This window comes from Cupressus sempervirens, chromosome 2 (assembly GCF_028749045.1).
Source record: "Cupressus sempervirens isolate cs-2001-9-10 chromosome 2, ASM2874904v1, whole genome shotgun sequence".
In the NCBI taxonomy this organism is placed as follows: Eukaryota; Viridiplantae; Streptophyta; class Pinopsida; order Cupressales; family Cupressaceae; genus Cupressus; species Cupressus sempervirens.
The window spans coordinates 757,338,549-757,363,484 of NC_143119.1; the positions used below are offsets into that span (position 1 = coordinate 757,338,549).

The following is a 24,936-nucleotide window of genomic DNA, read 5'->3' on the forward strand; positions in this document are numbered from 1 at the left end:
TTCTATCCTTTTGTACTTTTAGGTGAAAAGTACACAAAAATCCAAAATACATATATCATACAAGGGAGTTGCCCCTCTCAAACACAAAGGAAAATTACAAGTTGATAATGATTGATTGTAGCCTATCCAATTGTTGGCACAGTTTTCATTGCTCATAGGACGAACAAGGTCAATTTCATTAACTATTTCATAGTGACAAATATGTTTACGAACAAGAGTAAAGTCAACTTGTGTTGTTCATTGGTGAAATAACACAAATATTGTACATAGTTTGTAAGTATGTTATATATTTAATATATTTTATTTTAGTATTTGAAGTACTTCTTATTTTGAAACATTGAATTGACCATGTGATGTATTTATTAAGGTATTTGATTTTGTAATATACTTAATCTTGAACTTTGATTTGAACATTTTATGTACTTCTTAGGATGTATGTTATAGAGTCAAACAAGAATTCATGTGTGTGCATGTGTTAATACATGAATTTAATACCAAGACATATCTTGATGTTGAGATTGATTATTGTTTGATTCATATCCTACCATGGGGTAGGTCCTCCTAGCTTAGACTTTGATAGTTATAATAATCCAAATGGATTTAGTCTTGATCATATGGCTATTGAGAAACTTGATGATAGAGATTAAATTAAGATAATTAAATTAAACTTCTATTTCTTTATTAATGTGAACCTTCTCAAGATTAAATCACCTTCCTTTCAATAGGTCTAACACTAGATAGGTTGTCAAGACTATAACAATTTTCTTTGATGGTAGTTCATTGTATACAACTTAACATATTAACATGATAGTTACCAAATCATGAGAAAATGCTAAGATCACAACATATCAAGTTGGATAGTTCATAGTTCTAATACTAACCGCATCTAGGGCTTTCGTTTAGGGCATAAACTTGAATAACTCTTTATTAAGATACAAACTGGAGAGACATAAAATTAAGTAATATGAGTACCAAGTGTTTGTTGGAAATGTGTTTAGCACTCCCCTCGGGATTCGTGACAATGGCTTAACTGCCTCATGTGTACTATAATTGAGTGGTTGTATCAAACATTGACAAATTGCTCTTTTAGTGCAATGACAACCCCACTCTAACAAGTGGTATTAGTGCTTGGTCAAAGGTTCAAATCCTCAGACCCTTGGGTAATGCTGAGGGGGAGATTGTTGGAAATATTTCTAGCGCTCCCCTCAGGATTTGTGACAAGGGCTTAACCATCTCTTGTGTGCTATAAGTTGAGTGGTTGTATCAGACATTGACATATCAGTCTTTTGGAGCAACGAAAACCCCACTCTAACAGGTTTCTATTTCGCACTAATATAGATATTTTATAATTTAGAGTCATAAGAAGGAATTTTTACTCCTCACATATTATAGAGGTGCTCTTAATAATATAATTTTGGCTCTTATGAAAATGATGTTGTGATCTCATTCATAGTTAATTCTTCATACTTATGACATTATAAACGAAAAAAATGGTTCTAAACTTGATGGGACAAAACCAATGTTGCTAAAATGTTGGGGTAGGTAGGCTTAGACCCTAGCGGAGGTGTTTTATTGGTGGCCAAGCATGAAGTTCCAAGCTACTTTGGCTTGAGATAGTCTCTTAATAGCCTCAATATCAAAATTTTGCCTTTTTTTAAAACTAGCTATTGTCTCAAGTTGTGACACTGAAGAATGTGTGTTCATGTGTACAAGTTGGTGTCAATTCCAAATATGAATACCTAATCTCTAAGTTTTTAAACTTGAATTTGTTTTCATGTGATAGGGAGGAATGCAATATTGCAAAATGCTTCAATTTTCTCCAGTGACAAGATGCTAAGATTGAAATCTCAATTATACATCTCATGAGACCGAAGCAATGAAAACAACATGTTGGGGTATATGAGTGAATGCCAATAGAATTTTTTTTTCAACGCCCAAACATGTTGGTGCTTCAAAGATAAATTAGTGTGAGTCTCCTAAGATCCCTAGGACAAAAATGTTAGTATTTTTTTTGTCTAATTGGTCTCTAAAGTTGTGACATCTAAGAGTAACATTATAAAATACTTAGTTTCATCTAGTGTAAAGGCACTTGGGGTTATATTATATATTTCACACCTTGGGGGACCGAATTCATGGTGATAACACATCAAGGTTGGTGGATGGATGCTAGTGAAGGTATGTTTTGGTGGCCAAGAATTGTGATGTGAGCTACATTGGTTTGAGGAAGTTTCTTAAGAACACTACAATTTAAAAAAATGTAGACTTCAACTTGACTATTCCCTCAAACCATGATATTTCATATCTGCAAGTGCTCTTATTACTACATCAATATCCTTTTGATCATTTTACATCTAAGATATATATTATGAGTGCAATAATGGACCATTAATTGAGAATATAACAAAAATGTTTGATGAAAATGATAAAACATTATTTACATACATAATGATTAAAAATGGTATAACTTGCCTCAATGAAAGTTGACATATGATCACCACCACCAATGGATCCTAAAGTTCAAGCTCCAACAAATCCTCTTGTTAATTATCAAGCATGAATTTTGATATTACTATTGATATATCATAACAACATTTACATGTATAATACTTACTAATTATTTTTATAATTATATAAATGTGAACTTTATAGGTTGCATGTCATAGACTAGAGGGTTGATATATGTAGGACGAATACCCTAACATTATAATTTTATATCATATATATTTTTGAATTATTTTTTATTTATAATAGAGAAATATAGTTAATTTTAGATTTCAAAAAGAAATATAATTAATTATATAACCTTACAAAATATTAGTTATCAATCAATAACAATAGCAACTTAACTTTCAACAACATTTTATTTAATATAGATGCATCATAATCTTGACCCTAATAGCATACTCTTAATGCTATGGAGTATTCTATTTTGTGTATCCCAAGCATCCTCAAACCCATGATTATAGATAGATCCACAATAATGGCAAAGGTATTGCGATCATCAATGCATATGAGTCTATTTGTCATCACCCTATGAAGAAGTTTTTTATACTTTAAAATGGCCTATGTGACAAATTTGATAGGGTACAAGGTCTACCTCTCAATACTCTTCTTTATAAAGAAAGAGATGATAAATTAGTAAAAAAGATGATCTCACTATGAGTCTCGATGATTTATCTCTAAGAAGACATTCCTGCTCAATACCCTATGTAAATTCAATCTATCTCTACCTTAGAAATCATGCATACCAAAATAGTTTTAAAATTGATTGATGATAAAATCATTAAAAAAAATCTTTACTAAATATCATAACACCTCATTATCAGTGCATGGGGATGGTCAAAAACCATATCCTACCTATTCAAAACTTTATCAATTGTTTCTTAGTGTTTGTAAATTAATAGGGAATCCTTTGTAAATTTCATACATTGGTATATTGGTTCTTAGATAAAAAAATAATGCGTACAATTTTTTTTAACCAAAAGAGGGGCAACAATTTATTCAAACACGAAAAATACAAATAAATCAAAGTGCCCAACAAAGAGAGCACTACATAACCTTGTCTCTTTCTACAAGTTGATCTATCAAATGAGACATGTCATTAGGTAATCACCTCTTCTCAACAATATGCCAATCTTGAATGTGATCCAAAGCCCATTTAGCCAAAAAAAATCTACAACACCATTCAACTCCCTAGGAATGTGAGTAAAAGTAATAGATTCTAGGAAACTACACAAATGGATATTCTAACAAATAACCAAAGTTAAGTGTTAACTAACACCCTAAAGTTGTTTCCAAGTTAAAAGACACCATGCCACTTGAGAATCAGGCTCACAAATAGTCATATGCTAGCCAAGAGTTCAACATCATTGAACTCCTATTAGCTCTTGGATCCAGTCTTTAGATTACGAAGGTCTTCCATTTAGATGCAAAAAAGGCTTCAAAACCAGGCATGTTATGGAGAAGTGTGAGACTGAAATTAATATATCTACAATACCCTCCACATGGTAGAAAGGGGCTTTGTGGCAACATTATACGATGGTCAAAAAACCTATATCTACTATGGAATTTCCCTCAAATGCTATTGAAGGTGATCAACAATAGGAAGGTGATATTATCCCTTCTCATGATCATTTGTTGGATGTTGGTTCCGAACATAAGGATGTTGTTGGTTCAATCTCTCCTATGGTTTGCTTTGTTCATGGAGCTTCTAGTGTTACTTTAGTTATTGTTGCTGATCAAATAAAGATTGGTGTTGTTGGTTTAGTCCAGCATGGTGTTGTTGAGTTTGTTTTGGCTAGGAGTGATCAATGTAATAGCATTGAGGCTCCCATGGGAAAGATTAATGTTGTTGGTCCTATCAAAGTGGCTTTGGGAAGGGAAGATATGTTAGCCTTGCCTCCCTTGGTGTCATTGTTCGCCGTAATGGTGTTGGTTTTGTTCAAACTGTTGGTTTCATTGATTCACTGGCCTAGCACTCTGTGGCGGCCAAGATTGAAGAGGGATGGATTATGGTTAAAGGAAAGTATTCAAAGAAATGTCCCTCTCATCCATTGTATTTATCTCCTAACTCCCACAAAAAAGGAGTTAAGGGGAAATCTTAAATCTGTGTCTGGTTCTTTTCATTGCCTCCTTAGGCAATCTGGTGTTTGATTGCTTCATTTTCATGACCACCAATTTATGTTTGTGGGGGTTGTGAGTTGTTTTTCTCCCCCCTTCTTTGTCTAGGTCCTATTTGTCTTTATATCATTTCTCTATGTGGAGCTCATTGTATATTTTTCGGTATGGGTGAAAGGTCCCCTTGTTTAAAACCTACTTTGTGTAGGGTTTCAGGGTCCATTCAAAACTTGTTCTACTTAATCAAAAACATCACTCAACAAAGTAAAAACTTGAAAGAGATTCCATTAAATCATTTCTATAAAATCCCTTATAAATAGAAAAAATAAACTGAATATCACCATACAAATATTATGTTCTCATATCAAAAAATAAGCAATACAAATTACTAAGTTTGAATTTTTTTATAGATGTAGCTCCTATCTTTTCTCTTGGCAATTGTGGTTTTCCTACTATGATGTTTGTTTCTCTAGCTAAGCCCCCTCTTTTAATCCCTCACGAATGATTGTTTGTTAGGAGGATGTTGCTAATAATGAGGATTTTTTATTAGCAAAGAGGCTTGGTTTGTCATTTCTCATACAGGGTCTATGTTCTTCTCTTTCCGAGCTACATAAGTAGGTTATGGCTATTTAGATGCTCATTTTAATTTGCTAATAAGATTAAGTTTTTCTCTTGCACTATAGATTTTGTAAGTGCATCTTTTGCCTTATATGAACTTCATATGAGGATACAAGTTGGTGTAAGATCAACTTTGGGTTTAGGGAGAGAATTTTTTTTCTTAGATCAAAACAATAGTCCTTTTCTTTTAACCCTCTTACTAAACCATTATTTGTGTGGCTAGTTTAGGCCTGACTTCTAAATCCTTGCCTCCAATTATCAAAAGATTCTTGTTATGAGGCCATCAACAAATTAATTGGTCACTTCTTTAAGGGTGATGCTTCCACTTCTCACATAGAACAATCCACCTTCAATTGTATCTTGGTTGACATTTACGTCTCCAAACCCATTTACGAAAGATGGTTCAAATGGTTGAGTATAGGCCTTGGATGTAGTCATTTGAATATATGAGTTCCCCCTTGAGATGTCATATTTACTTTTCTTTTGGTTACTTTGGACATTTGTTTGCCCCCCTAGGAGATGTGCATGTTGATTACCCAATGAGGGATTCTTCTCTTGTTTCTTATTGCAATGTGGTCTTGAATGATAGGATTGCTTAGTTTGTTGTTTGTATGAGGCAAAAAGGTTCTTACTCTTCTCTTTCTCTTTTGTTGTTGCAAAAGAGAAGTTTCAAATATAGGGTTGGTATCCTTGTCTCTAGCTGATTATTTTCTCAATTCAAAACTTTATGATAACGTAGTCTAAATATGATAATATTATTTATTTTTAGAAGAAATAAGATAATAAATTAAATATTTTATATATAAACATCATATTAATTATTATTTTTTAAAAAAAACTGCATTAATTTCACACAAATATTAATCAAATTTAATTTTTTACTTACAACTAATTATAACACACAATATCCAAAACATTGGTTGAACTATTTGAGCCATCAACTCCAAAAATCAAAATAACCAAGTTATAATCACTATATAAAAATTACCAAAATGGAAGAGTCAACTTATCAAGATTCATCTGTGGGCTCCCATTGGACGTCGAAGAACTTGTGTGTATTTGTCATGTTGACATGTATGTAATAGAGTTTGAGCTATTGTCTGACAAGCCTCAGGAATATTGTAGTGCTGTATAACCATCTGCATGCATGTAGACATGTAATTCCATCCATTCTGAAATCACTTGTAATTACATTTATATTAATAAAACTCATCAAATTCTTTCTTCATCATCTATTCTGAGAAATTTGTTAGAAAAATGTGTGGGATCCTTGCAGTGTTAGGGTGCCAAGATGCATCTCAGTCTAAAAGGACTAGACTGCTTGAGCTTTCCAGACGGTACAAGTCTTATTTTCAATATTTTCTTTTGAGTAGTATTAATCGGTTATCACCATCTTTAAATATCAAACACTAAGGAGAAAGTTAAGCTTGGAAAAAATAAGTCAATTTTGACCGTTTAACATTTTTAGTCTAAACTTAGTATGTGATGTTTAAGCCGTCCAGTATTAATCCATGGTTTTGAAAAAATATCGTCTATCATTGCTTCTTTTTATTATTATATCAGATTGAAGCACAGAGGTCCAGATTGGAGTGGAATATATCAACATGGCAACTGCTTTATTATACATCAGAGGCTGGCTATTGTGGATCCTTCATCAGGGGACCAGCCATTGTATGGCGAGGATGAAACCATTGTTGTTGCTGTAAGTACTTCTCTCTTTCCCTATTTGTGCCTGGAAAACTTTAGGCCTTCTTAAGCTGATGTATCATTAAGGATAGCTGGGATTTCACGGCTTTTAGTTTTGTTTTTAACAATTTTTAAGGTGGCCAGATTTGCATAAGAGGATTTTTTGGGATGGGTTTAATTGGAATTGCGTTTCTTTTATTTCTGGGTTCAATTTTGTTGTGATTTAATTTAGTTTTAGGTCGTATTTTAATGTGGCAGGGCAGCATGTTTGGCCTAAATTTTGGTGAGGCAACAACTTTTACACTCAGATTACCGTCGTCTATTAGTGGTATTTCATACAAGTCATCTAAAGGAGGCTTAGAATTTGATGGTCGCCCCTGTTTGTCATATAATTTTTTAATGTCAATTATTTTTTTAAAAAAAATATTGACTGTCAATTTTTATTTATTCTTAAATAATTTAAAAAATCATTATAAATTTAAATATTTTTTAAATTAAAAAATGATAAATATTAATTATTAATATGAAAAAGAATCTGTATGAATAATTTATAATTATTAGTTTAACAATATATACAAAAATTTCAAATAATAAACAAGTTACAAGTTTCTAATTTCATTTATGTTACTTTAATAGATTTTAAAATTACGATAATTATATAACAAATAATATAAAAATACATATCTAATATTGTAAATTACTAAAAATAAGTTTTTCAAATTCATTATATTCTTTTATTTGTCATATTGATGATTTTCTAAAAATTTATTCTATCAATTGATACTGTTTTGCAATTTTTAAGCCTCATTCAAAAGTGCAAAAATGGAAAATACCATCAAATTCCAACCCTGACCTAAACTAATCAACGTATCAAATTTGGAGCCTGATGTAAACTAATCAATGTTTAAAATGTTAGGAGTGTTTTGTTAAAGTCAAGATCAGCTCTATAAGAATTCAGTTTTGTATGTCACCATTATTCAGACAAGTCAAAGTTTGGAGTGTTTTGTTTCAGTAGAAAATAGTTCTAAAAGAACTCAATTTCGTATGTCATCGCCAATCTAATTAAGTCAAGGTTTGGAGTGTTTATGAAGGAATTTTACATGGCCATCTAAACAACTCAAAATTTAGAATGATTTGTATTTTGTTTAAGTCAAAATCAGCTCTAAAAAAGTTCAATTTATTATGCCATCTTTCAGTTACTTGAGATTGAACCCAAAATTTAACTGAGTTTAGATTCAGTTTTTCGGTATAAGTGATTTGATTTTAGATGCTTATCATCTAAACAAGTCTAAATTTGTCTAAATTTTGAGTGTTCTGTTTAAGCCAAAATTAGCACTCAATGATTCAAGTTTTGAACTTAATTTTTAACTGGGTTTAGATTCAATCTTTTGATTTTAATGAACTAATCAAAACAAGTCAAAATTTAGAATACTTTGTATAAACCAAAAGCAGCTCTAAGAGAATTTACTTTTGTTTTACCACACTCTTGCTTTGGTCACTTGAGATTGAAGTTTGAACCCAAGTTTAACTGGGTTTGGATGCGGGCTTTCGGTTTTGATGATGCATGACAATAGTTACAAGGCATTGCAGGCTAATGGGGAGATATACAACCATGAGGAACTACGAGACAGACTTAGATCACATGTTTTTCGAAGTGGGAGTGACTGTGAAGTCATTGCACATCTTGTGAGTATTCTTCTTAGTATAATGATTTGACTTGACAAATCAAGTTAAGATACAAGCTTCTGGTCTAAATTGTATATGTTCTTTCTTCGAAGTTTTCAATCACACTTAATGGTTCATCATCACAAACACTTCCTACTAATAGAACCAACCTTGTGGTCTAAACTATATATGTTTTTTTCTCAAAATTTTCAATCACACTCAGCAGTTCATCACGATGAATGTTTCTTGATGATAAAGTTACTGAGTGTGATCCAAAACTTTGAACAAAATTATAGCTTAACTATTTTTGGATCACACTCAGTGGTCCATCATGAGGAAGAATTCCTGATAAGGACAAATTTGTTGTCCGAAACTTCAAATCAGAAAGCATAAAAAGCAAACATAGTTTAGATTGTAGTAGCGAGATTTGCCGCGAGTCCAGCGAGTCATCCGGATCAATGAGTCAAGTTACCTTTGCCAGGTCAAAGTGACCCGTGATGTGACCTTGACTTAGCCGGTCAACTGGGATGACTCGCCCGATCCCACTGGCTGACTTGCTTGACCCAGCTGGCTTGTCTAATTTTTATTTTTATTTTTCAAAATTTTCTTAATACATCTAAAATTTACCTCTGTACTTACGTAATCGATGTATATATGTTATGTATGTGATCAAATTACCTTCTATTTCATGATGTTATTCTATCTTTAAGCTTTATTTGAAATAATGGGTGGATTGTATTTCTTTAAATCCTTAAAAATCTCTAAATTTCAAGTGTTTTGTCACTTTGCCAAGTCACTGTTGAGTTCAAGATGAGTCACGAGTTGAGTTACCCTTGCCGAGTCCAGGTCAAATCCGAGTCTCATTACTTTGATTTAGATAATTCAGATCATACTAAATCGTCCATCATCAAAAAAAAAAGGAGTTCATAATGATAGAGTACTGAATATGATTTATAACATTGGACGAAAGCATGCATAATTTAATCCAAAAGCTTGTATCTTAATCTCATGGAACATGCCAACAATAGCATCAAAACTCTGATATTTGATCATATTTCTAATAATGCTCATCTATAGTATGAGGAGACTGGAGAGGATTTGGTTCAGCTGTTGGATGGAGTGTTTTCTTTTGTTGTCTTCAACAGTGGAGATAATAGTTTCATTGCTGTCAGAGATGCAATTGGCATCACACCGCTATATATGGGCTGGGGTCTTGATGGTACGTATGCAAGGGAGCATATACTAACTCAAGAGAGTTTTCTTAATATTATAATATTTATGACATAGAAAAAGATATTTCAGCAATATTTCACTAATTTTTTTTTTTTAAAAACAATCTATAGAGCTTAAATTGTTGTACTGTTTTGCCTCATTGCAGGATCCACCTGGTTTGCCTCGGAAATGAAAGCCTTGCATGATGATTGTGAACGTTTCGAAATCTTTCTTCCTGGACATATATTTTCAAGTAAACAAGGTATTGCTCTCTCTATTATTCTTTTGGTCTTTCTTTCAGAAGGTGTTAAAAGGACCTTTTTAGTGCTTTTTAGTCTTACCACAAAATTATAAGTGCGAAGTTAGGGTGTTCAAGTACTGGGTCATCTCTTCTAAAGTGAAGCCTACGTTCACAGTTATTTTAATTCTTAACAATTGCATGTAATTTTTATTTTTTATTTTTAATTCTTAGTAAATTAAAATGTAATTGTTAATTGTGGTTAATAAAAAAAATATGTTCTTGCTTAACATTTTCTATTTCGTTGCAGACTAAGAATTGTGCATAGGAATTTACAATATTAGCTTTTGGTATTTATAGGATACAATTTATGAATTCTGGAGTATTAATTTAAAGATTCTTATCCCAAGATTTTTAATAAGGATTAGTGGAAATGAGATGTACTAAGCTTTTACTCACTAGATTTAACTTGATTCAGAATTAATAAAACACTGGACAACCAAATTCTATTCACTATTTAATATTGCATTGAATATTTTACTATTTTCTTATATTGTTCTCATTAAGGAGTCAGAATATATGGAAGGCTTTGCAAATTGCATACCAAGGATATGAAAAGGTAAAAATACTTCAAATCTTTAGAAAAAAAATTGAAAATCTTATGAGTGAAAGAAATTATGAATTATTCAAAAGTTTTTTTTTTTCTTTTATATTGTTTTTATTACAAAATCAAAAGACATGTGGGATTTATGCATGTTAACTATCTAATAAAGATTAAAAAGATTTGTTAATATTTCAATTGTAGATCTAACAAAGATTAAGCATTATAATACTTCGAACCTTTAGAAAAGATTTTGGAAAAAAATTTGAATGAAAGAAGTTATAAGACCATTCAACTCTTCTTCCGTATTGTTGGCATGAAAAAATTAAATAACTTATAAGAAACTTTGCAAATTGCATACCAACAAGACTTCAAACTATTAGAAAATATCTTGAAAATCTTAACTTGTTTTTTAAGGAAACAAATTAAGACCATTCAAAAATTTATCGCAAGGCATGAATTCTAAATTGACTTGGCACTTAAGGGGGTGTTGAAACAATTATGAAAATTGTAGAAAATATCCTCAAATTTAAATTTATGCAAAATTTGATTTCATGGTCAAGGTCAATGAAAATGTAAAATATGTTATGACATATCTCAATTTTCTATGAATAGCCTAGTGGAAACTTTCCAATCTATTATACTACTTTTTGTCAATAAAATATAGTTGAGTTGCTTCCTAGTGATAGAGGATGTGATAGTGGAAAAAGAAGAGGAACAAGAATATTTGAGGATTGCAAAAGTTTCCAAAATGAGTGTTACCAATGTTATAGCATTATAAGAATATGTAGAAAGAAGATATTTGAAATGGATAAGTCAATAGCTAAATATATTGAATAGACTTTAGAAAATGCAAAACACTCCATTTTTTTTTACATGCAACTTGAATAAGGATGTTTGTTTTGTAGAAAGTGGTCGTTCAAATTATATGAGAAATACATTTAATTTATTCATCAAATTAGATGAGTAAGTTAAAAGTCAACTAAATTAATAAGTAAAGTTTGGTGATGATTCAAAAATTAATATGTTGGCATCTAAAGTGATCTTAACAAATGAATTTTCTTAACTAAAAGATTAGGGCTAAAATCTGGTTTCAAATGAATATGAAAGTAATACTTTCAACTAAACAACTGAAATATAACATCTTTAATTCCATTTCATGGGATAATAATTGAAATAACTACCAATTGGAATAATTGTTTTCTATCATCTTTATAGAAGTAAATTAAATTATTACCATTCATACTATGATACTCGATATTCATAAGAGAAAATAAATGCATAGCAAAGGATAAAGAAAGAACATACAAAGCTAACTGGAGAGTCTTGAACTAGTTTTGCAAGCCTTGGCTTTTGTGTAAGAGGAGAAGCATTAGCTTAGGCTTAACCTCCCAACCACGGACCATATCAATCTCCACACAATCTTTTGATAAGAAAGGCCCTCCCTACCTTGGGACTAGGCTTGGGGCACTATTAGTCTAGCCTAAGCAATATTGGTGTTTAGAATGTCCACTCAGTAATAGATAGACATGTCTGATTAACTGGCGCCACCAACATCTTGTGATCAATAGAAGGCAAGCACACCTTTAACGACTTTGGCCAAGGTTTTTGGATGGGTTCTAATACTCGATCACCACCGCTAGACTTGACAACATGATAACTTAAATGGACATGCATGAGCTATCAAATGTTTCTTTTAAAATAATAAATTTTGTTGTATCAAAATTGATTATGTTTTCTTATTAGTTATATATATATATATATATATATAGCACTGATACAATACAGTCCTTAGAGACTTCAAGAAACTTCAAAGGATATAACTCAAATTTGAAGGACTAACTTAATCAAAGAGGAAAACATAGCACGAAATGTGTAAGTAATTCAGACTTAACATGGTGGAATGAATTTGGTGTGCATGTTTGAATGTGTTATTTGATAGACTTAAGTTGCAACAAGGTCGAGCATTATTATTTGGAAATACTAATATTATTCGTGCATCTATTCTTTCGAATGCATTACATGTATCAAAAAAAGATTAAAGGAAACCGATCACATGACCTGATCAAAGGAAGGAATGGATTCTTGCTCTACTCTAGATGGCTAGCTTTCAATGTCGGCTTCTTAAATGCAGAAATCAAGTTTGATGACCATACAAAAAAAAAAAGAATAGAAGCTTGGACTTTCATCAATATCAATCGTAGGAATATGGAAAAAGAAGAAGAGGAAACATGAGTAAAAATCCAAAATCGGGTACTTGCTCTTTTACATACGTTTCAACACCACCAACATACGGAATAATATAAAGACTTCCCAGAAGTCATGGCTCTTGCACCAGTTATAAGAAGAAGTTGGCTTCTTGGTTTACCGAGAAAAGAAAGATATGCCAAGTGTACTCATTGTCTCTTATAGAGACTTATAAATTTGAAGAAGAATTTAAAAAAATTTCTAAACAAAAGAATAATTTATAAAATCATACATACATATACTATTTATATATTATATCGAGTGGTGGCATCATATTATAATTATTTGTCCAAGGTTATACCTACTAAGGTATGCATATGTAAATATGTGTATTTTTTGGAAGATTATTTTATCTTCATATCTTCTCAAGGTATGCACATATTTAGGTATACGTATTTTAATAGATATGAGCTTGTATAAATTAATACTATGGTGGCACCATACTTTTATACCTATATGCACATACATATATATGTATTAATTGAAGTGATGAGAATGTCAACACAAACCACTGAAGGTATGTACTTTGATTAAGTTAAAATGTTTAATGTTTTAATGATTGTCCAATAGCTCATGCGTATCCAATGAACTTACCATGTTATGCAAGTTGCTAAGTCCTTACCAAGATAGTTAGAAATCATACCTGTCGATTAGACAAATGGACTAAGGTAGTATCCCATTTTGTAGATCTCATTAAGCAATGTTTCTCCCCTTCGTCTGCTCCTACAACATTTTCCACAATAATAACAAGTTCCCATGATAAATCCATAACATATAGCATAGATAAAAGAAATTAGTTAGTAACCATGATTTCAAAACCAAGCAACTGCTAACTACCTTCATCATCCATCATCATTAAATGGTTATAACTAATAATTTATTACAACCAATTTCAAATAACTACCCTTTCACATGAATAGGAAAAATAAATCCAATCAACTCAACGACTATTATAATTCTAAATAGGTCAAAATTTTGGGATGTAACATAAATATCATTTTATTTATTTATTTATTTAGCTATCTAATTTCTACCTCCTTTGTAATATTAATTAAATGAATGCTTTATTTATTTAATTAACTCACTATATTTTTCTTTCTAATCTTAGCCTTTCTTTTTTCATTCACATGGACCATAATCTAAGTGCAATGGTCTACACATTAATTTAGGTACAACTAAAGAAAGGTGTGAATAAGGCACCCAATGAGCTATGGTATGGTAGATCTCCTAATGTGAGTTACTTCAAAGTGTTTGGAAGTAGATGCTATATCGAGAGAGATGTTTTCTTGGGAAAATTAGATTCTAGAGGTGGTGAAGGAATATTCATATGCTTCATAAGCATGTGAAAAATGTCATTCATTTCTAAATTCACTTTTTTCATTCACATCTCCCAACATGTCTATGTTCATTGAATTAAAGGATTTATTACCAAAAGTCAACTTTACCTATCATTTAAATATCATATTCCTTCATTTCCAATCTACCTCTTTATCTTATTCATTCTCATCGACCCTATTATCTTAGCCACTCATCTTTTAACCTCCTAATCATATATTCTCTTGAGGACTTCTATAAAATAACATTTTCCCTCTCATTCGGCTTAACAATGAGATTTTGAAGAACATTTTCTTGCTTGTTATCATTACATCATCGTGTATCATTATCTTGCATCGACATCAATCAACTATACTCATTTCTTTCTGTGATCTTATGCATGTGGAAAAAGGTTGAGAGATTTTGAAGGATTGGAGAACAAGAATCAAATGGTATAGCTTAGCTTGTCTTATGTTTTCTATTTCATGAAGAAGATCTCTATTAGTTGTTTGTTGAATTAGTTTGTAGATCTAAATTAATGGTTGGCATGCTAGTGTTTACAAATAGATTTTCAAAATTTAACATACACATAATGTAATAAAAAAAGATACTCTTAATGTAAATATTAAGCAAGAAGAAACTATCTATGTTCATGATACTTTGTTAGTGTAAAAAACTATAACATTTTTTCAAGTATTAGGTGATTACAACAAAAAATAATAAAGTCGATTTTGAAGATAATTGTTATAAAATATTCGATTAATTAATTGCTTATATACTTTAGTAAAAACATCAATGATATAGAATAGGATATTTCCTTACAAACTGAAGATAGTTTATGATTATGGCACCAACATTATAGAAATCTAGATTTTTAAATAATTGTGTTTGCTAGAATTTGCTTCATGTGCACTTGACAAACAATACTGAAATAGTTTTTCAATGGATACATGTGGGATCAAAAAAATCATCGCAAGCTTGTGCATATTGATATTTTTGTTTATACATAGGAACAATCATTAGGTAAGACAATTTATTTATTTTTATTGGCATATCACACATAGATCTATTTTCTTGTATAAATTTGAAATATTTGAATCGATAAGCATTTCAAAACTAGTTGAAAAGAAAAGTGCACATTCTTGCAAAATATTTAAAACAAATAGGACAAAATTCATTGGAATATATTTATTTAATTGTTGTGACAATCATAGTGTCATTAGATAAGATAAGATAAGATAAGATAGATTTATTAATGTCTAACAAGAGACCAACGAGGGTCGAAGGGACTAGAAACAGTACAAAGGGAAAATGCCAATAGGGGGAGCACCAAACGGTGTCCGTAGAAAGAACATGAAAGCAAAACAACAAAAGAACCAAGAAAAAGAAATAACAACAGCTAAGAACTCCTCACAGGTGAGAAGTACTCCAGAATGGAAAGGTGGGCATTAGGGCAATCAGCTACTCTGGAAGATCGCCTTTGAGGTCTACAAGAGGGGCGTTGTTGAGTGTAATCTTTGCGGAGTCTCATAGATCTAGTGTGAACCGAGATAGTGCAAAGAGGCCGCTTCAATCCTTAGACAAGAATTGTAGGACTGAAGAAAGAAGTGATGAACTGCATAGGAATCGATGTCGAGCAAAGCTCGAGCTGTAAAGTGTGCTCGTGAAGCCGCATGGTCTCCTGAAGGTAGAGTGCAAGACAATGCTGGTCAATATATCTAAAGAATGAGGGAATAGACTGACACTCTTTGAACAAACAATAGAATCTCCCCTAGAGCTCATAGTAAATGGGACAACGAAAAATAAATCGAGACTCGATCTCGACCTCCCCGAGGTGACAAAGCTGACAGATCTTGTCCTCCCTACCAATTTAGTGATCAGCCTAAATACATAGCCGATGAGATACCACCCCAAAGGATCCCAAGAAGATGCAAAGAGTGTGAGTCCAACAAGGAGTGAGGTACTAGGGATGTAAGATGATCTCGTCTTGGATATCAAGAAAGTGCTCAACATAGAAAGCCATGCGCAGACATAGCCCATCTGGGGGATTTCTCCAGGTCATGATAACATATTGTCTGTAGATGTTAAGTCTAACATGCTCATTCAACTCCTGCTAAGGTGGAAGAAGATGGGATGGAGCGTCCAGAGAAAATTGGAAGGGGGGAAGATGATCCAAACTAATACCAATCAAGCCCAAGAGAGCAGAGACCTAGGTGTACCAACAACAAGACCTATGACCAGAGTCTGAACTCGCAACCTCCATAGAGGAACAGTAAGCCAAGTAGGAATATCTGTGACGATTGTCAAAGGAATCAGCGAAGCTTCAGAGCCTGTGAAGAAGCTAGAATAAATCAAAGATGGTCCCCAATCTAAAAGGGTGAGCACCAAACTCAGCCAAAACAATGTTGTGTGGTGTGAACCAGTGACATCTAATAATGCACCAAAGGAAAAGAGTTTGGACTCTCTCAATAGAGGCCCAGTCAGACTCTAAGAGGGAGGGGCCCCAAAGAGTAGAGCCATAGAGGACAGTTGGCTTGACCAGGGAATCAAGAAGAGACATCTTAGTCGTGGTGTCCTAGAAGTGGTGTCGAAAGCACTATCGCTCAAGAATAGCGAGGGAGTCGAGCCCATTGTTGACTCTGGGCTACATGGCTAGTCTCAGGCTGAATCGAGGTCCATAAAACTTAACCCCCAAGCAAGTATATGAAGATGCAATCTCAATCTCTGTACTCTGGAAGTAAAAATGGAGATGTGATGTCCTCAAACAATTGAAGACCATAACCCAAGTCTTGCTTAGATTTACAACTAGCTCACGTGAGTTGCAGAAAGAGGCCAAGCCATTAAGGAGCCGTTGAAGACCATCGGGAGAAGATGCTAGGAGAATCACATCATCAACAAATAGGAGAATAGAGATCAATACCTAATGTAAATAACAACCATCGCTAGGGAGCGAGCAATCACGGAGAAACCCCTCAAGCTGGTTGATGTAGATGCCAAAGAGAGTGGGGGAGAGAGGACAACCCTATTCCACCTCGATAGTGCTCTGGATAGGATCAGAGAAGCCCTGTGGAGTCTTGAATCTGCCCATAACGTGCTCGTATAACCTCATAATAGGTATAAGAAGAATCTCTGAGATCCTAATGTCCCTAAGACGTTGAAAGAGAGCGGCCCGAGGAATAGACTCAAAGGCTTTGCGGAAGTCAACAATAAACTTTTGTTGAGCGGTGGCGAGCCTCATCAATGATGGCCCATAAAGTCAAAATGTGATTAGTGGTCTGAAAATCTGTACGAAACCCAGCATGACATCTAGCCTGACAATGTCATTGATCAAGCTCACTAGACACGATACCGTTCAACAAAGTTGCATAGTGTTTGGTGAAGGTATGCCCAACCATGATGGTCCTATAGTTTCTAGGGTAAGAGGATGGCCCATATTTATGGATTACATAGATAATATGTTGTGACCAAGAGTTGGGGAAGTCGACACAAACCACTCGATTAAAAAGCACTATAAGAAAGGGACCTAGGACAGAGATACCCCACTTGAAGAATTCAGCTTGAAATCCTTCCTCATTTGGAGTTTTGCTACTGTTCATAACTCTAACTACCTCACTAATATGGGAAAAGGAGAAGAGGTGATAATGGGTGGGAGGGAGGATGAGATGGAGAGTGGGTTAGCCAGGAATATCGTAGAGGGTGGAGGTGTGGGAGGCAAGGGAGTGAAAGTCCAGAGTAGAAGGAGGCAGGGTGGTGAGGAAACATGGTGCATCAAAAGAGCTTTGGGGACTGGAAGAACATGGCACAAAGAGACTTACACTACAGTAAAGTGAACTTCCATTTCTTATGGCAAAGAAAGCAACGGTAGTCAAGCCTCAACTAAGAGGAAGAGGAGGAAGAAGTAGTGGGTGGAGCAGAGCGAAGCATGCGATGAAAGGATTTGCAATCCTCATCAAACCACTAGGTCACGGGGCAAGCCTTGCGAGTGGGGCGAGGGGTGAGTGAGGAGGTGCAGCGAGGAATGGAGAGAAGGGAAAATTCCCACAAGGCGGACGCAAGTGAGTGGAACATGGAGGTGACGTCCCCAGAGTCAGTAAAGGGGTCCTGGGGGAGAAGTCATTTGAGGTGATGGATGAAGAGCTCTGTGTCACCATCGGAGAAGCGAAAAGAAGTGCGAGCATGGGGGGGGGGGGGGAAGAGGGGGGCAAGAAGAAGCGAATAAGCAAGGGGAAGAAGGTGTCAAGGGCTGCTGAAGGGTGATGCTAAGGAGGGCATGGTCAGCCAGAGGAAGGCAAGAGATGGTAAAGTGGCAAATGAGAGGGATGAAAGAGGCAGTAGAGAGAACATATTCAATAACGCTAGCACCACTACCATGCGGCCAACAAGTGAAGAGTTTGGATCTAGGAAATCTAGAGAGCCCATTAAAGATTACTAAGTCAGAAGACTCACAAAGCTGTAACAAATTATGACCATACATAGTGAAGGGCCCCTAACAATCCTCAAAGAGCCAAAGCATACCTACATAACCAGGATCAGAAGCAATCGTACACATGGAATCATCCCTACGATCATGAGAGGAGGTTGTAGGTCTTTGGTCCGTGCATTAAAGTTTTCCAAAATAATGATATCCCCCATGGCAGGGAATCTAGTAATGTGCTCAAGAAGGTCCTCATAGGGGTCCCCACCCTCAGTGTTGTGAACTGCATAATATGAAGATGTTGGCGAGAAGTAGGAGACAATGATATAGGTATCTCTATAGAGCAAGGTTCATCGATCAATGCAAATCCACATGAATCTGGCATAGCTGTCGGAGTGAACCAAGGAAATTTTACTGAAAATGTGGTCTTGAAAAAGACAAGCGACCCCACCAGAGCACCTGACCTCATCTTTAAAAGAGGAGAGCCACTGATAGCCAGAAATATCGAGAAGAGGATGCATGGGGCTCTCATGTGTCTCTGTAATAAAAAGGAGGTTAATAGAACCAATAGCATCATTAAGTAAGTCAAGCATAGACCAAAGGATACCATTACTGTTCCAGCAGTCAAGACACAAAGAGCCTGTGCTCAACTACTATTGAGCCAGTCATTTGGCCTTAGAGGCCACCCTCGAAACCTAGCCTATAGAAAATGTGTCATGGATTACTACTTTAAAAATCTGATGACTGCATATTTACCCTCTTATCTTGCTGCCACAACGAGGCCATGAGCTCCATGAGCTTGCTTGAGTTCTACCACTTGTGATCGGGTGAGGTCCTCATCTAGATAGATCTTAGGGGAAAGAGAGAATAACTTCTTTTTTTCCCTAAGAGCTCGCAACCTATCATAGAGGGAGAGGAACTGGATGAAGAGAGTACCATCAGGGCCTAACCAACACCTGTCAAGAGTGATGTCTGAAATGTCCAATTGATCCTTGAGGAAAGAGTATCCAATAGTCGAGGAATCATCAATGGAGAAGAGACCATAGACTCGTAAGTTTAGTTCATGGGTCTGCCTAACTTGCCCATTGTCCATCTTCCCTTGTACTAACTTCTCAATGCCTAAAAGGGGAGCCTCAGTTGTAGAACTAAGTAAATAAGCCCAAGACTTCACATTTAATTCAATCTCTGTTAATAGTGAAGAATGCCTATCGACGATCTCCAATTATCTCTCCTTGATAGTGTCTAACTCCCTGAGTTGCATGGTAGTAGATTCCAGATTAGCCTTGAGGCCTGTAATTTCAGCGACTAGAGATTGCATAGTATCTTGTAGAGTGTGGTTCTCAGATTCCAACAAAGCCAACCGTTTTGCGATTTTAACATAGAGTGAAGTTGACTGAGCAACAACACTTTGTAGGACAACATTAGCAGACTCCATTGTATTCAAGCGATCAGCGAGCTATTGGAGTGTAATTGGATCAAAAAAGGGTACCATGGCTTATAAAGAAGGAAGATACACCCTAAAAAAGAATGTGTCCCAAGAAGCGCATAGCCTTACCATAGACCAGGCATTCCGTCAAACAGTTTATAGACAGCTATCTGATGCACAATCCTGACTCACGGCAGAGCACATGAGCCACGATAGAAGTGCAGAAACAGAGCTCAACGCATAGGCAATGACTTAGGGGAGGCATGCCAAAGTCAATGTCGTCAAGAACAACAACTCCAATAGGGACAAAAACACTTTCACGCCATTGGACTAGCATGATTTGATACCATTGTTCAACGAGTCCATTGAGTGGCCTGATTGACGGCTCCCATGGCAAGCACGCCACGACATAGCATAGCAGAGAAAATCATGCCACAACACGAGAAGATCTTGTCACACAACACTAGAGCCAAACACCAACAAGCAAGGGCGTCGCGACTAGGGCATTAGTCTAGGCTATCTGATGCACAATCTCGGCTCATGGCAAAGCACACAGGCCATGACAGAATCACAGAAGATACTATGGAAGACCACATGAGCTCACAGCTCACGACGAAGACCACACGAGCAACCACCAGAGCTCTCTCAACATGCATGAAATAACTAACTATAGCTTATGTCTTCAAATAAAACATTTCAAAACTAGTTGAAAAGAAAGTGCACATTCTTGCAAAACATTTAAAAGAAATGGGACAAAATTCATTGGAATATATTTATTTAATTGTTGTAACAACTATAGTGTCATGAAATAACTAACTACAGCGTATGTCTTCAAAAAATGTTTAAAATAAAATAAAATTGCACTATTATGGAAATGACATGAAATGTGTTTTTGCTTAGATTAAGGGAGAAACAAGGGTCTTGACCTTATACAAAGGTTATCAAAATGCAAGACAAAACAGATCTAAGCTGGTTAGGAACAATACAACCTAGAGAAAGAGGTGCAATTACAACCAAGCTACAAAACACACAAATAAATTAAAGAAATGTTGGGACTCTCATGGTCCCACTTAGACAATCTTAGGCATAGAACAAATTAGCCTCTCACCAAACACACAAGAATAAGTTTAGAAAAATGAATTTGAGAGACCTTTCTTCCTTCTTACAATTGTCCAAGATATAGTATCTTCCAAATTATTTGAAGAAAGGGAAGCCACAAAACAATCTCTAATGGAGAGCCTACTAGTGTGAGAAGAGAGAGTAATAGAACAAGGTGAAAGGCAACCTTCCACCATGATATGAGTAATCTAGATAAGGTAAGATAGTAATTAAATGAGGTTGTGACATTGGTGCATACGGTTCCACAATAGGGTTTGAAAAAGGCACATCAAAGCCACAATAAAAGCTAAGGATTTATCAACATCTTGAGAAGAGTTATGTGACAAAGTATTAGAAGCATAAAAAGCAAGTGATCATTGTTAGCATCTTCCACTAGGCAGTGGTGCCCTTATAACATCAAATAGAAAAATCTGAAGTTAAGTATGGACAAGTATAGATGACATTTTAAAGGAAGATCGTCACAATTAATAATAGGTTGAGTCCAAGGCCAATCCTAGCCCATCAAAATCACATCCCCATGAAGAGGTTTTAAGATATTAGTTTCCACCAAAATGCAAGAAAAAACTTAGAGTTCTCTTTTAGGTATTGGAATCATCAACCTTCAAGATTGCAGCCTTGTAGCAAGAAACCTCTTAAAATTGGAGGGGGGTATTTAGGAGTCTAAGCCACACCAAATGCACATTTAGAGGCTTACATAAAGGGTTAAAAGTGTATATGATCAATGTTAGTATGCTAATAGAAACCAAATTTAAATAAAGCTTTTACAAACTAAACAAAATTCATAAACTTCAAGATAGACTAAGATGAGCTCTCAATTGAGAATATGAGCCATTAATGGGCTCTCTCAATGAGAAGCTCTCTTGTTGAGTGGCTTTGTCTAAATAGATAGGATGTATGCTCAAGCTTATGCTTCAAAAAGGGCTTCAAATGGAGTTGGAATTTGGGTGTGCATGTATGGTTTTGATATAAAATGGCTTCTTAAAATGGCATTATGACTTTACTTTATGGATTTTGTTCTTTTGCAAACGAGAAGGATCCAATTTGTAGGCAAGAGGCTTGAGGGATTGAGGGCTAAGATGCAAGGATGGGGAAAAGCTCATGGAGGGCTCAGATTGCATGAGAGGAGAGCACATGGATTGTGCTTTCTTACAGCCAATCAGGGAGTGACACATGTCACAGGGTGAGAGGATGGAGGAAAGGGGAAGGATGAGTCAACAAAGGAGGCTCAAGGGATAAAATTTTCATAAAGACCCTCATAATGGCTTGTAAGAGCAATGAAAGGGCTTGGAAGAGTCATTTATGGCCTAGTGGGCTTCATAAAGTTTTATGGTTGGGATATTTTGAGGGAGATGAGAGGAATTTTGACTTGGGCTTGATTAGGAAGGTTTTAAGCTTTCTTAGGATTGTGCAAATGATTAGAGGATGGATTAGGATGGTTTAGGATTAGCTTAGGGATAGGCAAGTGGATGGTATTTAATGAGGGTGGGTGAAGGAGGAGATATTTGTTAACTTTGACTTGGGTTAGTAAGTCTTAACCCATTTTTAGGGAATGTGACAAGGTTAGGAGAGGATTAGGATTAGGTTTAAAGACATCTTCTAGAAGAGTCTAAACTTTGGATGAGGATAAAGACTTTCTAGAACAGTCTAGAACTTCCTAGGATGAGGATGAAGACTTTCTAGAAGAGTCTAGAACTTCTTAGGATGAGGATAAATTAGTTTTTTTAAGAAATAAATAAAGTTTTATTTATTTCAAGGGTTTGGGTTGAGGAGATATTTATTAAAACTTTTTTAATAAACATGAAAATTAATATTTAATCTTAATTAAATATTTTGAGTTGAGATTAAGGGTAGGAAATGATGGGATTAGCCTTTAATCAAAATTAAAGAAGGATTAGGAGATTTTGGAAGAGGTTAGTGGTCTTAAGGAAATTGGCCAAGTTTTGGGCAAAAAATAAATTTTTTATTTATTTTGGATTTTTTGGTCAATTTATTAATTAAATAATTAATAAATAAGAAAATAATGTTTAAATAAGATTTAAACATTTTTGGGAGAGATTCCTTAATTAAATATTTTTAATTAAGATAAAGGGATTTAATGGCATAAAAATAAATAAATAAATTAATTAATTAATTAATTAATAAATGATGATGTCATCAAAGACTTTTTTAGAAAATAAAAATATTTTATTTTCTAAAGGATTTTGGTGTCTACATTTTGCCCCTCTTTGATATGATGCCGCAAGTGGCATGGCATCAAAGATAAGAAAATAAGATGCCCAAGGCTAGAGCAGAAGAGGAGAGAATGGACTGCGAGATGCCCCCTCAAGAAGGCAGTGGAGAGAGAAAGCAAGGCTCGACGACTTCTTGAAAAGTACAAGAATCTGAGATGAGCAAGGAGACTCAGATTGGCATAAGAGAAGAGGTTTAGTTAGCTCAAACTCTCACTACAGGAGAACGATAAAGGGAGAATCAGAGGCACAAGAGGAAGCAAGCTTAAGATCTCAGGGATTGCAGAGGATGAAGGAGCGGAGCGCTATAAAAAAAATCCAGGATAGGGAGATGGATGATGGGATGATAAAGCTGATGCAACAGGATTTCAAAGAGTTAGATTAGCAGAAGATGGGTTTCGGAGATCCCTAAGACTAGGATTGTGGAGCTCGAAAGATGAGGCTTGGTGGATTGATTAGATTGGTGGATCCCTAAGACTAAGATTGTGGATCCCTAAAGCTAAAAGTGCAGATTGATTCAAAGAGATACTGATGCATAAGCTAGGGTAGGAGAGACAGATGTTGGATATGGATGGGGGATAATGGAGACGAAGGGAAACCATTGAAGCTTTTTTGAGCAGGGGAATACTTCAAAGAGAAGTACCACCATGTAGTTGAGCACTAGATTTGCTATAGGACTGTTGGTTAATTGCCAAGGTTACCAAGAACATCAAGGCCTTCTCACCAACTGTCCAGAGGACTGACGGACTGACTCAAAACAAACATGCAAGGATTGCCCCAGCATCACACATGAATCCCAAAGGAAGCAGCGTGGAACCGACACTGGGTAACCCACAAGTAGAAAAGAAAAATAAACAAAAGACCTGATCAAGACCTTATGCTCAGATTGCCCCATTCGCAGTATACCATAGTATGGAAGATCATGGCAACCTTGAGGAGGGAACAAAAATATTGTTTGGAAAAGATACTTCAAGACCCAAAAGGGAAGATTCCAAATCAAAAGAAAGCGAAAATCCAAAAGAGAACCATTTGCCAATGAGATGGGTGGGACGAGGTACTAACAGACCAAGAACAGACATGAGAAAAGCTATATCCTACAAGGATCTATCAGAGAGCACCTAAACTGAGGGATCTGGATGAGTGATGCGTCTGGCAAGCTGAACTAAGAAGGATAACACTTTGGTGACAGGAGATCTAGCTAAAGGATGCATTGGAATAGCTAATCAAGGGTTGTGTGATGTGAGCAAGATGTTGATCAAGGAGGAACTGACATGAAAGTTGGATAGATACAATGGTACTAAGCTAAAGAGGATGTACATGCTGACAGACCAAAATATGGTACAAATGTACAAAGTTGTTCATGTTGTGGTTTTTATGAGATGGAAATGTTTGTGAAGGATGGGATGTCTGTAATAGTTGATAAGCGGATAGGTAGATGGTTTGCGAAAAGCTTAAGTGAAAATGGGGTTCTTTGTGTGCATGTGATAGGATACAAACTAAGATACAAGCTTTGGTATTTAATACAAGCTAGAATATGGTACAAGCTTTGGA

The 24,936-nt window shown here is 35.0% G+C and overlaps 1 protein-coding gene across 1 annotated transcript in view; it reads left to right on the forward strand.

The window, feature by feature from the left end:
• The first annotated feature begins 6,492 nt into the window (after window positions 1–6,492).
• Window positions 6,493–24,936, forward strand: part of LOC149575631 (asparagine synthetase [glutamine-hydrolyzing] 2-like) — a 50,031-nt gene continuing 31,587 nt past the window's right edge. Inside the window, exons 1-5 of the mRNA XM_089816058.1 lie at window positions 6,493–6,572; window positions 6,799–6,937; window positions 8,512–8,607; window positions 9,664–9,805; window positions 9,965–10,060. Of these exons, the coding sequence (XP_089672184.1) occupies window positions 6,493–6,572; window positions 6,799–6,937; window positions 8,512–8,607; window positions 9,664–9,805; window positions 9,965–10,060 (553 nt within the window). The remainder of the gene's footprint in view (window positions 6,573–6,798; window positions 6,938–8,511; window positions 8,608–9,663; window positions 9,806–9,964; window positions 10,061–24,936) is intronic.